Consider the following 14548-nt stretch of genomic DNA (forward strand, 5'->3'; position numbering starts at 1 on the left):
TCCATGGGGTCTCGAAGAGTCAGACACAACTAAGTGACTTCACTTTCACTTTTCACTTTTGTGCATTGGAGAAGGAAATGGCAGCCCACTCCAGTGTTCTTGCCTGGGGAATCCCAGGGATGGTGGAGCCTGGTGGGCTGCCGTCTATGGGGTTGCACAGAGTCGGACACGACTGAAGTGACTTAGCAGCAGCAGCATATCCATTGAGCTGGTGATGCCATCCAACCATCTCATCCACTGCCACCCCTTCTCCTTCTGCCTTCAGTCTTTCCCGCCATCAGCATCTTTTCCAGTGAGATGCTTGTTTTATATTTTAAAATAAAATGAAAATAAATAAAATCAAGGCACAGCCTATCAAGACAGTCCGTATAAATAATAGGCCGAGAGATGGTATGTTTTATCAGATGACTACCATACTTAATGGAGAATTAAAATAAAAGGAGCAGCCAGGATGCATGCAAATCATTGTTCCTGGGATTCAGTTAATTCCTTCTTCACTTGTTCTATAAGGAGGAAAAGAAATATTGAAATAATTGGCCAAGGTTTTTCCAGTAAAAAGACTCAGATAGTGCTTTCCTGTGTCCTACAAACAGCATGTGGTTCCATTCGATCATGTCGGTATTATTAATCACATTTGTTACTGGGGCGATGGTTCAAAGGAATTAACCAGAGTTGCTGAGGGGACATGAAGGCCCAAGACCGCTATAGAAACCGAAGCCAAGTTGACTTAGAGTGAGTCGGTCTATTCTGTTCCCTTTAATACTGCTCAGAATTACAAACTCCCATCTAATATGCCACTTCAATTCCATTCAAATTAACAAAATCTAATTCATTTGAATAGGATTCAAAGTGATTTGATTCAACTCAATCAAATTCTGCTCAGTGGAATCAGTCCTTGATTGAAATCTATTAAGTTCAATTCAATAAAATAAATTTAAATATTACGCAGTGAAATTAATTTTTAATTGATTAGCATTTCAGTTGAGGTCCATCTTGATCTGAACTTCAATTCTCCATTTCTAAATTTGGTCCCTATTCAAATTAATAAAATACAGTAAAATCTGATGTAATTCTGAAAGCTGCAACGTGAAGCTAATCAGCTTCATTCATTTCTATTCAGCCCTAATCAAATGAGTTTAGTGACATTCAATCACAGAGAGATAAAATGTTCACCTTTGATGCCAAATTGAATGTTTATATTATAACTTCAAAATTATAAGTTTTCCCAACTTCACATCACTGTCTGCAGTATGAACTCCACAGGACATTTCTGGATTCATTCTTTGTTTTGTCTTTTTCTTAACACAGGACAACTTAGAACTAGATGGTTGGGAATCAAAAAATAATATTATCTGGTTTAGCCAAGTGATTTCATGGAAGTTATAGGTGGCTTATTGATAGGCTCTTGTGCCTATGAAAATGCCAAGATACATGATTTTTAATTTCATTTTTAAAGCTCTTAGTCTAAATGATAAAATATAGGCATTCGGACTCAGGATTGTAGTTATGAAACTGCAAAAAGTAAAAGGGGGGATTACAGTGACTGACTTATTCAGAGAAAAAATAATTGTAAATTTTAAGTGGAGGTGTTGCTGTGATCAGTACTATTATGACTTCATCAGATCGAACCTAGAAAACAGGCCCTGGACTGGTGTACCAAGGGGACAATTGTTCTGTGAAGTGAAGCCACGCTGTCGTTTCCCCAGGTCAGTGTGTGGATAAATACAAGGATCACTAGGACATTAGTGACAGGGTCTCAAGAATTTCCTCTGAGATTCTTATTCCGTAGATCTTATTCTGTAGGCCAGGAAATCTGTATGGTTCACAAGAGCCTGAGATGAATCTTATTTTAGTTCAGTTGGAAACCCTTCCCTATACCGATTTCTCACTAGAGGGAAAAATCCCAGAAGCAGTCACTCCATGACGTCCCTTCTGAGCCCCCTCCTTCTCTGAGGATCCTCAGACAAGCTGCCTGGATCCAGTGCCTGGAAGTGATTGCATTAAGGGCCAGTTTCACATGGTGAGAAAGAGAGGCTTCCTCTACTTAAGCCCCAGAACTCAGGACTAGTGGCCTGTTCCTCCTTCCTGTTCTGGGGGTCAAGGACAGCTGTCAGCGTCATCTTTAGGGCTCTGCAACCCTTGGGCTGTGCACACCTCTTACTGAAGGAAAAAGGGATTCTGGCCTGCTCAATCTTTCAAGTTATACCTATCAGATTATTTGGACAGCTCTGCAGTAGCTATGGGGCTTCCCTTGTGGCTCAGACGGTAAAACATCTGCCTACAGTGTGGGAGACCTGGGTTCGATCCCTGGGTTGGGATCTTCAGGCAACCTGGGTTGCCTGAAGAAGGCAATGGCAACCCACTCCAGTACTCTTGCCTGGAAAATCCCATGGATGGAGGAGCCCAGTAGGCTACAGTCCATGGGGTCGCAAAGAGTCAGGTAGTAGCTATAACACCTCCAAATTTCCTCTCTGCTCCAAGCCTAATCTGGAGCTTAGGGTAAGGGCTCTTTTATCTTCCTTCCTCTATAGGTCATTTGCATTAGGAGGAAGGTTCTCACAAGTACCAAAATGTTTTGCACCTACAGTCTAGAATTATACCAATTAAGGTTGTCTTACTTGAGAAGGCTTTCTTATTTCTCCTTGCTTTTCTTTGGAACTCTGCATTCAGATGGGTACCTCTTTCCCTTTCTCCTTTGCCTTTTGCTTCTCCTCTTTTCTTAGCTATATGTAAGGCTTTCTTTGCATTTTTGCCTTTCTTTTTCTTGGGGATAGTCTTGATCCCTGCCTCCTGTACAATGTTATGAATCTCCATCCATAGTTCTTCAGGCACTCTATCAGATCTAATCCCTTGAATCTATTTATCACTTCCACTGTGTAAGGAATTTGATTTAGATCATACTATAATGCCCTAGTGGTTTTCCCTATGTTCTTCAATTTAAGTCTGAATTTGGCAATAAGGAGTTCATGATCTGAGCCACAGTCAGCTCCCAGTCTCGTTTTTTTGCTGACTGAATAGAGCTTCTCTATCTTCGGCTGCAAAGAATATAATCAACCTGATTTCAGTATTGACCATCTGGTGATGTCCATGTGTAGAGTCTTCTCTTGTGTTGTTGGAAGAGGGTGTTTGCTATGGCCAGTGTATTCTCTTGGCAAAACTCTGTTAGCCTTTGCCCTGCTTCATTTTGTACTCCAAGGCCAAACCTGCCTGTTACTCCAGGTGTTTCTTGACTTCCTACTTTTGCATTCCAATACCCTATGATGAAAGGGACATTATTTCTTTTCTTTCTTTGTTTTTTTTTTTTTTTTGGTGTTGGTTGTAGAAGGTCTTGTAGGTCATCATAGAACCATTCAACTTCAGCTTCTTCGGCATCAATGATTGGGACATAGTCTTGGATTAGTATGATTACTTTATAAGCATATTGTCACCATGGATTGATCACTTTGATTACTTTATAAGCATATTGTCACCATGGATTGATCACTATGATTACTTTATAAGCATATTGTCACCATGGATTAAGTAACCATAGTAATCCAAGACTATGTCCCAAACACTGATGCTGAAGAAGCTGAAGTTGAATGGTTCTATGATGACCTACAAGACCTTCTACAACCAACACCAAAAAAAAAAAAAAGAAAAGGAAAAACAAATGTCCCTTTCATCATAGGGTATTGGGATGCAAAAGTAGGAAGTCAAGAGACCCCTGGAGTAACAGGCAGGTTTGGCCTTGGAGTACAGAATGAAGCAGGGCAAAGGCTAACAGAGTTTTGTTAGCGTATGACAAAAAGCATATTGTCACCATGGATTAGCTTATCCCTGGTGGGTATAGGAAAAATTGATTGGGTTGTGCTGCGGTAAGAATGGAAGTGTATTGGGAGATTCTTCAGAGTATGAGTCTTTCTTTAGAATGAGATCTTGCACCATAGGGGTCTTCAAACAGCCAAAATAATCCAGACAGCTTGAGCCCAGGGCGTACAGTAAAGGAGCTGCCAGCAGGGGGCGCCAAGCAGAGCTCTGTTTCCTCTGCTAAAAAGCCCCCAGCGAATCTTTAATGTAATTTGTAGATAAGCAGATAGTAGGAGATATAATGAGGCTCAGTTTCATCAAGCTCCAAACAGGCTTTTAAGTTTTCATCTTGGAGACAATAAACCTTTCTGGTATTGTTTTTAATATTCTGTAGAAATGGATGGAATGGAACTAATTAAATGTCCAGTGACGGTACTGGGTCTTATCGTAGCTATGCCAGGATACTGTTTCTGTAAGTAGATTATTAGGTTATTTTGCGTTAACTCCGAGGTTCTAAAGAATATACTGAAAAGTCACAGGTATGTGCCACATTTGTATCAAGCGGTCCCCATGCATTTGCCCTTGTATTTCTGAAACAGCTTGTTATTGGAGAAAATAACAGAGATCTACCGGCTTCTTTAAACTTGAGTAAAGCAAGTTGCCTCTTGTCTTCCTCTCTTCTTCAGCCATCCAACCATAATGAATCCTCAACATAATAAAATTTGGTTGTAAGTGAGTACAAAGTGCCGTGATCATTTAATTCACTCCATATCTGGCTGTCTTAATACAATATCCCTTACTTTCATAATTTAGCTTCTAGTTAACCTTGAATATGGTTTATCAGTACATAATCTTGCTGCAAGGATTACTCCTACTCAATGTAGTTAACAAAAATCGTCATATACTGAGGTCAGAGAAATTCTTGGACTCTTAGCACTGGGTAATTAAATTGTTTCTTTTCTCACCACTTCTTATTCTTGTCTTTTAAAAAGTCTTCCCATTTTTATCACCTTTCACTTCTTTTCTCCAAAGCCAATTAACAGGTAAATAATGATCTGTAAAGCAAAAAGTAGCACTTCGTTAGCATAGCACTGAAATAAGGCAGTTTTTTGCTCAACACAAGTTGAACCATTCTCTTCTCACTGAATATAAAATATGTGCCAAGTTAATAAATTATAATGATTTGATTTGACCAAATTAGCCAGTGCTAATAACAAAGGATACAACTTGATTTTTCTCTGGAATGTGTTGTTCTTATTGGCATTCATCTGTTCCTGGGAGATGTGGAAACAGCTCAGTAAAACATTTTGTACTGCACCTAACTTATTTTCCTAGGAAGGAGAACAAAATAACATTGATTTTGCACCACCCTAACTGGGAACATTAGCTTTGTAAGACGAAGGTGACTTGAGTAAAAGGTGGGGGATGGGGGGAAAGGCTGGGAGATTGAACTCCTCTCCCCTGGTCACTCGCATGTCTCCTTGCACAGAACACGGGAAACATGATCACTGCTGATCATCTTCTTGGATTGCATCCTGATGTCTGTCGAGAGTCCCTCTCTACAGGACCTGAGGTCTGCCATGTGAGGCTGGTTCTAGCATGGGGCTCCTGCTAGAACATCCGCGGTCCAGACCCCTTGATAGTGTGACTTCCTCTCCTGGGTTTCCTGATACGCCCTGTAGGTGTGGTGGGAACCAGGCGTGTCTTTCTCTGCTTCCCCTATAGTGCATTCCTCAGAGCTCCATGCTACAGGAGCAGCTGATGATAACCTTGCTCCCTTGACTGACATTGTCCTGATTCCATAAAGAATCCTGAGCCACACAGCTTCTCTAGTTCGAGCAATTTATCATCACTCTCTGTGACAAGAATGTAACCATGGTAGGTTGTTTCTACTGGCGCCCGGAAGGAACAATCAGAAATTGAACTGACGTTCTGAGATGGACCCTTTCATTGCCTGTTTCATGTACAGGCAGAACAAGGGTGCTTCCTGCCAGCTAAGCCGCTGCCTCCAGTTCTTCAGGTGGTCTGATTGTTTCTTCCCCTCCACCATGTGGGTTAGTATCCCCTAATTTCCCAAAGCAATGAGAGTAAACGAAATTTCTTCTCAGAGAAAGAATTTAGCTTTAGGTAAGCTTGGAAAGGTGCAGTGTGATGACGAAAGGGGATAATCAGTCCAGGTCATGTTCTGCACTTTGAGTGACAGGTTGTGGCCTACAAGGCCCCAGGGGCCTTTGCAATGTCAGCATGGCACCGTCCACCTTTGTCCTCTTCCTGTAACACGGCCAGGGATGGAATCAGCGGAGACCTGATGCGGCTTACTAACCCAGTGACCCAGTTCAGGTTTTATTGTTTCCATAAATGCAATTTTTAAGCATTATTTTTTTAACTCTTGACTACATCAAAAGAAAATAAGAGTAGTTTATTATTGGCCAAGTTTCCAATATTAAAAAGCATCAGAAATTGGATATGTTCCTCTGCTCTGATGGAAAGAGAAGGGAGAAGCAAGACAGGTTGGCTGTAAAAAGAAAACTCAGCCCCCTGTACACTGGGACAGGCCACAGAGAGACGGGAGACAGGGTTTCAGAATGGAAGAGCTGCCTTCTTCTCCCCTCAGGGCATGGTGCTGAAATCACCCTCTCCACTATTGGCCAGATCAAGTCTAATGTATTTCTTAAAAATCAGGTACCAAAAATGATCTGGCAAAGGGAAAAATGGTTAACTTTTCCAAATTAAGTCAACGCAACTGGAAAATCCGGAAATTTGTATGGAGCTAGAGAGGGAAATGGCAACCCACTCCAGTACTCTTGCCTGGAGAATCCCATGGATGGAGGAGCCTCGTAGGCTGCAAGTCCGTGGGGTCGTACAGAGTCAGAAATGACTGAGTGACTTCACTTAAAGAATACCTGCATAACTCCTTTCCAAGTTCAGAGATTTTACTCCATTCATTACATGAAGCCTGAACTCTCAGTACAGTTTTATAACTTTAAATCACCTACCTCTAAATAAAACAAAGCAGAAATGAAAAGCTATTGGCATCTCTGAGAAGACAGAGGAGCAGTTTTTACAGGGTTCCAATATGGTTTTTTCTTCCTTTGTTGTGTTACTTGCTTAGGTGCTGTTGACTGTTCAGGGGTCCCACCCTCTGGGATCCAATGTCTGACTTCTATCATTGTGTACCATGGGCTTCCCTAGTAGCTCAGACAGTAAAGCATCCACCTACCATGCAGGAGACCCGGGTTTGATCCCTGGATCGGGAAGATACCCTGGAGAGGAAAATGGCAACCCACTCTAGTATCCTTGCCTGGACAGTCCCAGGGACAGAGGAGCCTGGTGGGCTACAGTCCACGGGGTCGCCAAGAGTCGGACATGACTGAGCGACTAACACACATGTAGTCATAACAGAAATAAAGTGCGCAATAAATGTAATGCACTTTTACCATCCCCAAACCATCCGCCTCCAACCCCGATCCATGGAAAAGTCGTTTTCCATGAAACCAGTCCCTGGCACCAGAAATTTGGGGCACGTCTGGTTTAGATGATAGCTTACAGGGTGCAAGATTTTTGTTTCTAAGCACAAGCACGTGCACAGGTGTGTGCTTGAGACAAGTGTGCACTGGCATCCTGAAAGCTGGCGAGTGATTAGAACGGAATTTTAGCCCCACGCATGGAGATTCTCACTGTTGAGTGCGGGTTCGCTGGCTGCCCGGCCTGCACCAGATTCTGTTCAGTCCCCAGGCTCCTGCAAGGCAGCTATGCTCAGGGTCTCCCCCCGCCCCTTCCTTTCCTTTTCCTTCCCTCCTCTGCCTGCTGCTGCCTGGCCACTTCTTCCCATCATTCCCCTGAAACTCCTCTCCACAAACCCCGTCTAGCTGTCAAACTAAAAGAGAAAGTTAAAACCTTCATCTTAATGAACTCTGCTATGAAATCTGACGATGCTGACCACACCGCTCTTCTGGAAATTCTTTGCTTGTTTCTCCTCCACCCTCTCAGACGATCTTCTTTCTTGCCCTTCACCATGGCCAGTTCCTCCTCTTTTCTGCTCTCTAAATGCTGCTGGAATCCAGAAGATTCCAGTGACTTCTCTCCTGCTGCCAGTGATTTAGGCGGATGGCTCCTAAAAGGGGATTTTCAGCCCAGAGAATGCTCCTGAGACCCAGTCTCTGAGAGCCAGTTGCCCACTTCATGCATGAGGGTCATCATCCTTTCTTCTTCATTCTCTTGATTTCCCATCTTCTTCCCTGTGATCTACTGGATGGTGAAGCACATCACCACCCTCTTAGTCACCTGAGCCAGAAATTTGGGATTAATCCACACACCGTCTCCCCACCCAAATCCCAATAGTCCCAAGCCAGTTGTACCTCCTACATCGCTTTGCATGTTCTCTTCCTCTCCATTTTCACTGCAATCTTATTATTTCCCTTTGGTATTAACATAGGAGCATCACATCTGACCTCCATGACTCCATCCCCCAAAATCTGCATTTTCATCTCACTGCAGATCTTTACAAACACAAACGTGATCATGAAAATGCCCTGCTTACAGTACTTCAATGGTTTCCCATTAGTTTCAGAATGAAGTGCAGCTTTCTTAAAAAGGGGGAAATCAACACTGAAAAGCAAGAATAAAGCAATGCAAAATAGCTTAATTGGACAAAGTTTGTTGTACTATGGCCCTCACCCACTGTCTGATGTGACGTATTCCTGCTTCCCTCTCAGATATATCTCTTCAGCCCTATTCTACCATCAGTGAATATACTACTCAATGTGTGCTCTGTATAGAACTTTACCCTTCTTTCTCCTTTGCCTGGGGGGTCCTTGTCTCACTTATATCCTTATTCACCTGGGTAACCTAAGCATCAAGACATAGCTCCAGTACGTTATCTCTTCTGGGATACTTCCCTTCCTCACCTACTCTCCATAATTAAATTCCACACTCAATCTGTATCTTTTCCTCCATTATCCTGCTGAGTTTCTTATAATGTTTGACACATAAAGGAAACGCAATAGATGTCTGACCAGTGAATGAATGAATGAATGGGTGAATATTAGACCAAATAATAAAGCAAAATAGGATGGGATAAAGAGCATTGTTCAATGTCTTATGAAGAAAAGTGTCAAACTTCCAGTCTGGGAGCTGCTCTGCTGTATAATTGAAAGAATCACTTAATGTTTCTGTACCTAGGTTGCTTCCTTGTAAAATAAGATCATACTAGGCCATGATGAGAGTCCACATTGACCTCTGATAGTCTGTCATCTCCATGACTATTCTTGCATAGACAAGCACAACTCACCATGAACTTAGTTGTACATTAGAGAGTTGATGCTTGACGAACACACCCTCACACTTTGCAGTATACCCCATCTGGGTAGCCACTTTACAGAACAGGCTTCTTAACTCCGGGAGCTTGAATGTAAAATCTTTCAGAAGAAGAGGCGCTTATCCTGGTGGGAAAGCTTGAGCTTACCATTCCCTCTGAAGTTGCTTATTACACTTCCCTACTGTTGAAACGCCCTGACTTGTAAGAGGGCTGAGTGGGGGTCTGGGTACCAGAGAGCATGCGGCTCCTGGGCTGGGGGGCTGTGACTGTGTCACGATGGTGGCTGGGTGCAGATACCATCTCAGTGTGCACTTCCCCTTTCTTGCAGATGGGAGCCCTTACACCTGGTGGGTTGGCAAAGCCAACGAGAAGCATTACTACTGGGGAGGCTCTGGGCCTGGAATTCAGAAATGTGCCTGCGGCATCGAGCGCAACTGCACGGACCCCAGATACTACTGCAACTGTGACGCGGATTACAAGCAGTGGTGAGTGCAGGGGCCGGGCACGCGAGTTCCCCTCCCAGCCTGCCTGGAGGCCAGACTAATTAGATGGGAGAGAAAGTGTGAAAAGTGCTGAAATAATAAGAGACGAGGTTAGAAAGGTTCGGGCCTAACCCAGCTGACAAATGTCAGGAACGTTCTGAAAACCATAAAAGCCGAAAGAGGTCAGTGCTACAAGGGTATGCATTTAGAAATAGAAGAACACATAATTGATGTATTCATATTTTATTCAGAGAGGAAAATAATGAGGCATGTAGTAGACAGTGATTTGCATTATAAAATGTGCTTTGTGACAATACAGGGGGTGGCCGCGGGCAGGGAGCCGTGTGCAGGCGTGTGCGAGCCCAAACAGCCTCCTACAGTGAATGCTCCCACCTCCTACCGCGTTTGCTTTGAGGAGCTGGATGAGGGAGGAAAAAAAAGACAGAGGTGGGAAAAGCAAGGGGAGATGGTGCTTTGCTCCCGTCTTCAGCAACAGGGCTTGCCAGCCTGCTTTTCTTTCATGCCTCGAACTGTTTATAACTCTGATACAAATCAGTTCAAAGAAGATCTATTTGGGGTTTCTTTCATCCCTCTCCTGGCTTTTGTCCTGCTTCACAGCGAATGGCTGTGTCTGTGTCCTTAATAGATAAAGATAAATCAGCTGTCGTTCTGTGGGGGAAAAGGCCCCAGAAGTTTTGAGTGGAAAATGTAAGCCTGAGTCCGGTTCTTCCCACAAAGCTCACATCTTGTAACACGGGAAGAGACGGCTTGCTCCATCCCCGCCTCTGGGTGGCAGCAGAGAGCAGGGCCCCGTATTTCTTCATGTGACTGATCACAGTTGCCTACAGTTGCCCCGGTTTTAATTGATACTAACTACATAGAGGACGGTTTACAAGACAAGTTCATCCTACCAGTTAACTGAAAACTAGTTCTTCCTGTAAAGTTGTGTGCTTGTCAGGTTGGATGCCTACCTATTTTCCAAAAGCCTTTTTTTTTTTTTTTTTTTAATAAATGATATCATAACAGAGGCTATACATTTCAGTGGCTTAGAATTTCTGTGCATGTGTATAAATAGCTATCATTACTCTTTAACTGTGGTTTATGGTCAAGAGGAAATAATGATATATTCAATTTTTAATTTTGTTTGAAAGATGTGTCTACAAGCACATGCACACATATACACACATTGATACACTATAGAAAGACTGGAAGTCAGGAGAATGAAATCAGAGAGACCCAGTCTTCAAAGGTGACTTTTCGGTCAGGCAGACTGTCGACTCAGTCAGTCCTTCACTCATACTGATATTGACGGAGCTCTTTTGTGCCAGGGAGCCTTCTGCTGCTGCTGCAGCTAAGTCACTTCAGTCCTGTCCCACTCTATGTGACCCCAAGGACGGCAGCCCACCAGGCTCCTCTGTCCCTGGGGGTCTCCAGGCAAGAACACTAGAGTGGGTTGCCATTTCCTTCTCCAATGCATGCGTGCATGCAGAGTCACTTCAGTCGTGTCCAACTCTGCTGCAGCCCACCAGGCTCCTCTGTCCCTGGGATTCTCCAGGCAAGAGCACTGGAGTGGGTTGCCATTTCCTTCTTCAGGGAGTCTTCTGGGTTCTGGGAGTGAAACAGAGACTGGCAGTAACAGGAACCCCTTTCTCTGACCTATGTTCTTGTCACTTCTTACTATTTGCATGTCTGCAAGTAGGTTGTGCGGGTTCGCGCAGATTCATTCTTCTGCTCAGCTTTGACTCTCAGAGCCTTGGGGAGCAGACTTCGGTGCAGCCTCCCAGACCAGAAGGGAGAGCGCTATTCCCAGGTGGTTCATTGTTCAAGCAACCTACACTGTTCAGTGCTTTTGTCCTGCCGTGGAGGGGAGTTGAGATATTCAAAAAGAAAAAGGAGATCTTGTGTGTGAATCCAAGTGAAATTTGTTTTTGTCAGATGCCGTCCCAAGGGCTCGGGATACAATAGCAAATAGAGCATGGTGTTTGTCCTCAAGGACTCAAAAACTAGTTGGGAAAACACACACACACAGAGATAGACAACATAATACAACCAGCGCTCTGATGAAGACATCGCAGGGTCCAACAAAACCAGGGCAAGGAAACTGAAGTCCAACTGAGGGAGAGGGGAGAGGAGCTAGGACAGTCCTTATGAGTCAGGGATGCTTGAAGGTGTGCAGGGCACACTCTTCCTTGCAAGATTGACTTGGAGGAGAGGCAGGAGTGAGGCCAGCCAGCTTGGGGAGCCATCAGGGCCGTAGATCTGGGCTGTGATGTGGAGAAGAGAGGAGAAGGCTCATCGAGGCTGAGCAGTGGGCAGCAAACTCTAGAGCTGCCACTCTTTTCCGTGGGTGGTGGGAGATGGATTCACTGCAGTGAGCCCTGTGGAGGTTGCCTTGATGGAGAGGGTGGGGAGGGGGGCAGAGATCCAGCAAAAGGAAGTCACGAGGGTTCTTGAAAGGCGTCGAGGACCAGACAGTGAATATGGTGGAATATATGTGAGATATTCGGGAAGTGGTCCCTCCAAGACTTGATAGTTATGACTATGCAAGAAGAAAGAGACGGGTCTGGGTAGGCTCCCCACTGGGCACCTGGAAATGGTTAAATTCCTTACCAGGCAAAGGAATAACAGTTCAGCGGGTAGATGATGGGTTTGGCTTTGAAAATATTAAGTTTGACATGACATAACATATTATAACACCAGCGTAACACCTTGTCTAGACCCAGAGGCGCACCATTCGTGGGATCACTGGTAATACATTCAGACTTCAGAGCAATGCACTTACGAGAACATGAAAGTGAAAGTGAAGTTGCCCAGTCACGTCCGACTCTTTGTGACCTTATGGACAGTAGCCCACCAGGCTCCTCTATCCATGGGATTTTCCAGGCAAGAATACTGGAGTAGGTTGCCATTTCCTTCTCCGGGATATTCTTCCCAACCCAAGGATTGAACCCAGGTCTCCCGCATTGTAGACAGATGCTTTACCGTCTGAGCCACCAGGGAGGATGGTACCTGAATTCCAAGAACAAACCCGAATTCAGATCATCCATGAGAAGATTCTGTAGACAGACCTGTTCAGCCTCACTCAGACACATGCCTCTGCTAGCTCTTGATTAGATCGTACCTTTTCACAGTTGCTCAGGGACTTGGACATGGCTGATGTCTTGTTTCCTTTGGGTTGAGTAGCAGCTAAGACATCCTCACCCTTTTGCTCCTTTGAGATGGTCTACTGTCTCATAGTAGGGGCACTGTATCTTGAGCAAACTGAAAAGTAAAATCAGTATGTTTACAATAAATAACTATTGAGATGATCTTTCCTATTCGGCACAACAAAGGAAGCTTTTGGTGATGTCTTCTTGGGCTTTGAATTCACCAGCACCTGGAAAATACCTATACTGTTGATACTTTCAGTATTTCAGAATGAACAGATCTGTTTCTAGAGATGTGTACCAAAGTTCCTGGAAGCAGAAAACTTTACATTAGGTCCAGATCTGCCACTTTGAGGGGAGGCGTTTAGCCAGCCTTAAATTTAGGTTTGTGGTCTGTATAGTAAAACTGAATCTTAACTGGCAGACTACTGTGAGAGTTAAGTAGAATGCGGACTAGGAAAATAATATTCTGTGAATTGTACAATGTGAATACATAGCTGATTGCAATTCTTAATTATGTAATTTTCATTGCAATTCTTACCGGTTCCAAATGAATCTTAAGAAATGAAAAGGCACCAGGCAGAGGGGACCCTGTGCTTTCTCGACCTGCCATGCCACAGGGCGCGCGTTGAATTCCACAATACCATGAGGCAGTGACACAGAACAGGCTTTGTCAGAGAAACTTACAAACCAGAGATCATCAAGAGAAGAGAAAGTCTAGGTCCACTAACCCCATCAGCTCTCAGAGAGATGCTGGACCAGGCTCTTGTGCTGAGCGCAGGGTTTCACAGAACGCCTGGCTTCTCCTTCCTCACAGGGCAAGAATGAGAGCAGCTTTGTCAGTGGAGCCATCAGATTCTTAGGGCACCAGGAAGGCTGAGCGCAGGGCCAGGGGTTTACTGCACTGTCTGGGGGTCCTGCCAGAAGAGGGAGGAAGCCAGAACCCGGGTAGGAAGTAGACTCCTGCAGCCTCCCCCCTCCATGATGCCCAGAACCAGGGAGCATTTCTGGCTGGCTCACTGTCCAGGCTACACAGACTGTAGCTCCATGGTCACTGGTATCCAGCTCTTTTCATCCTACCACAGAGGACAGCTGAAGACTCAGGAAAAGGAAAGCCTGGTGCACACACCCATGTGAAATCCACACGTGTGAAACATCTGTAGTGACATAAAAATAGAAACTCAAATACTTTGGCCACCTGATGCAAAGAGCCGACTCACTGGAAAAGACCACCCTGATGCTGGGAAAGATTGAAGGCGGGAGGAGAAGGGGACGACAGGGGATGAGATGGTTGGATGGCATCACTGACTCGATGGAAATGGGTTTGAGCAAGCTCCAGGAGATGGTGAAGGACAGCGGAGCCTGGTGTGCTGCGGTCCACGGGGTCACGAAGAATCAGACACGACTTGGTGACTGAACAACAACAGCAAATAGCGAAGGCAGAGGTTCTCCTGAATCTCATGTTTTCAGGGTCCATATCCAGCTAAGAAAGTTGCTTCTACCAGTAATCTTACCTCAATCAGAAAAATCACTTCATTAAACTAAAACATCTATTTCTGCTTTATTGACTATGCCAAAGCCTTCGACTGTGTGGATCACAATAAACTGTGGAAAATTCTGAAAGAGGTGGGATTACCAGACCACCTGACCTGCCTCCTGAGAAACCTGTATGCAGGTCAGGAAGCAACAGTTAGAACTGGACATGGAACAACAGACTGGTTCCAAATAGGAAAAGGAGTACGTCAAGGCTGTATATTGTCACCCTGCTTATTTAACTTATATGCAGAGTACATCATGAGAAACGCTGGGCTGGA

At 44.4% G+C, this 14548-nt stretch overlaps 1 protein-coding gene across 1 annotated transcript in view; it reads left to right on the forward strand.

Annotated features, from left to right (window-relative positions):
- CNTNAP2 (contactin associated protein 2) overlaps positions 1-14548 on the forward strand; it is a 1529631-nt gene that overhangs the window by 1045022 nt on the left and 470061 nt on the right. The window contains exon 14 of the mRNA XM_065938525.1: positions 9435-9591. Coding sequence (XP_065794597.1) covers positions 9435-9591 — 157 coding nt within the window. The remainder of the gene's footprint in view (positions 1-9434; positions 9592-14548) is intronic.

Source organism: Muntiacus reevesi, chromosome 6, assembly GCF_963930625.1.
Source record: "Muntiacus reevesi chromosome 6, mMunRee1.1, whole genome shotgun sequence".
In the NCBI taxonomy this organism is placed as follows: Eukaryota; Metazoa; Chordata; class Mammalia; order Artiodactyla; family Cervidae; genus Muntiacus; species Muntiacus reevesi.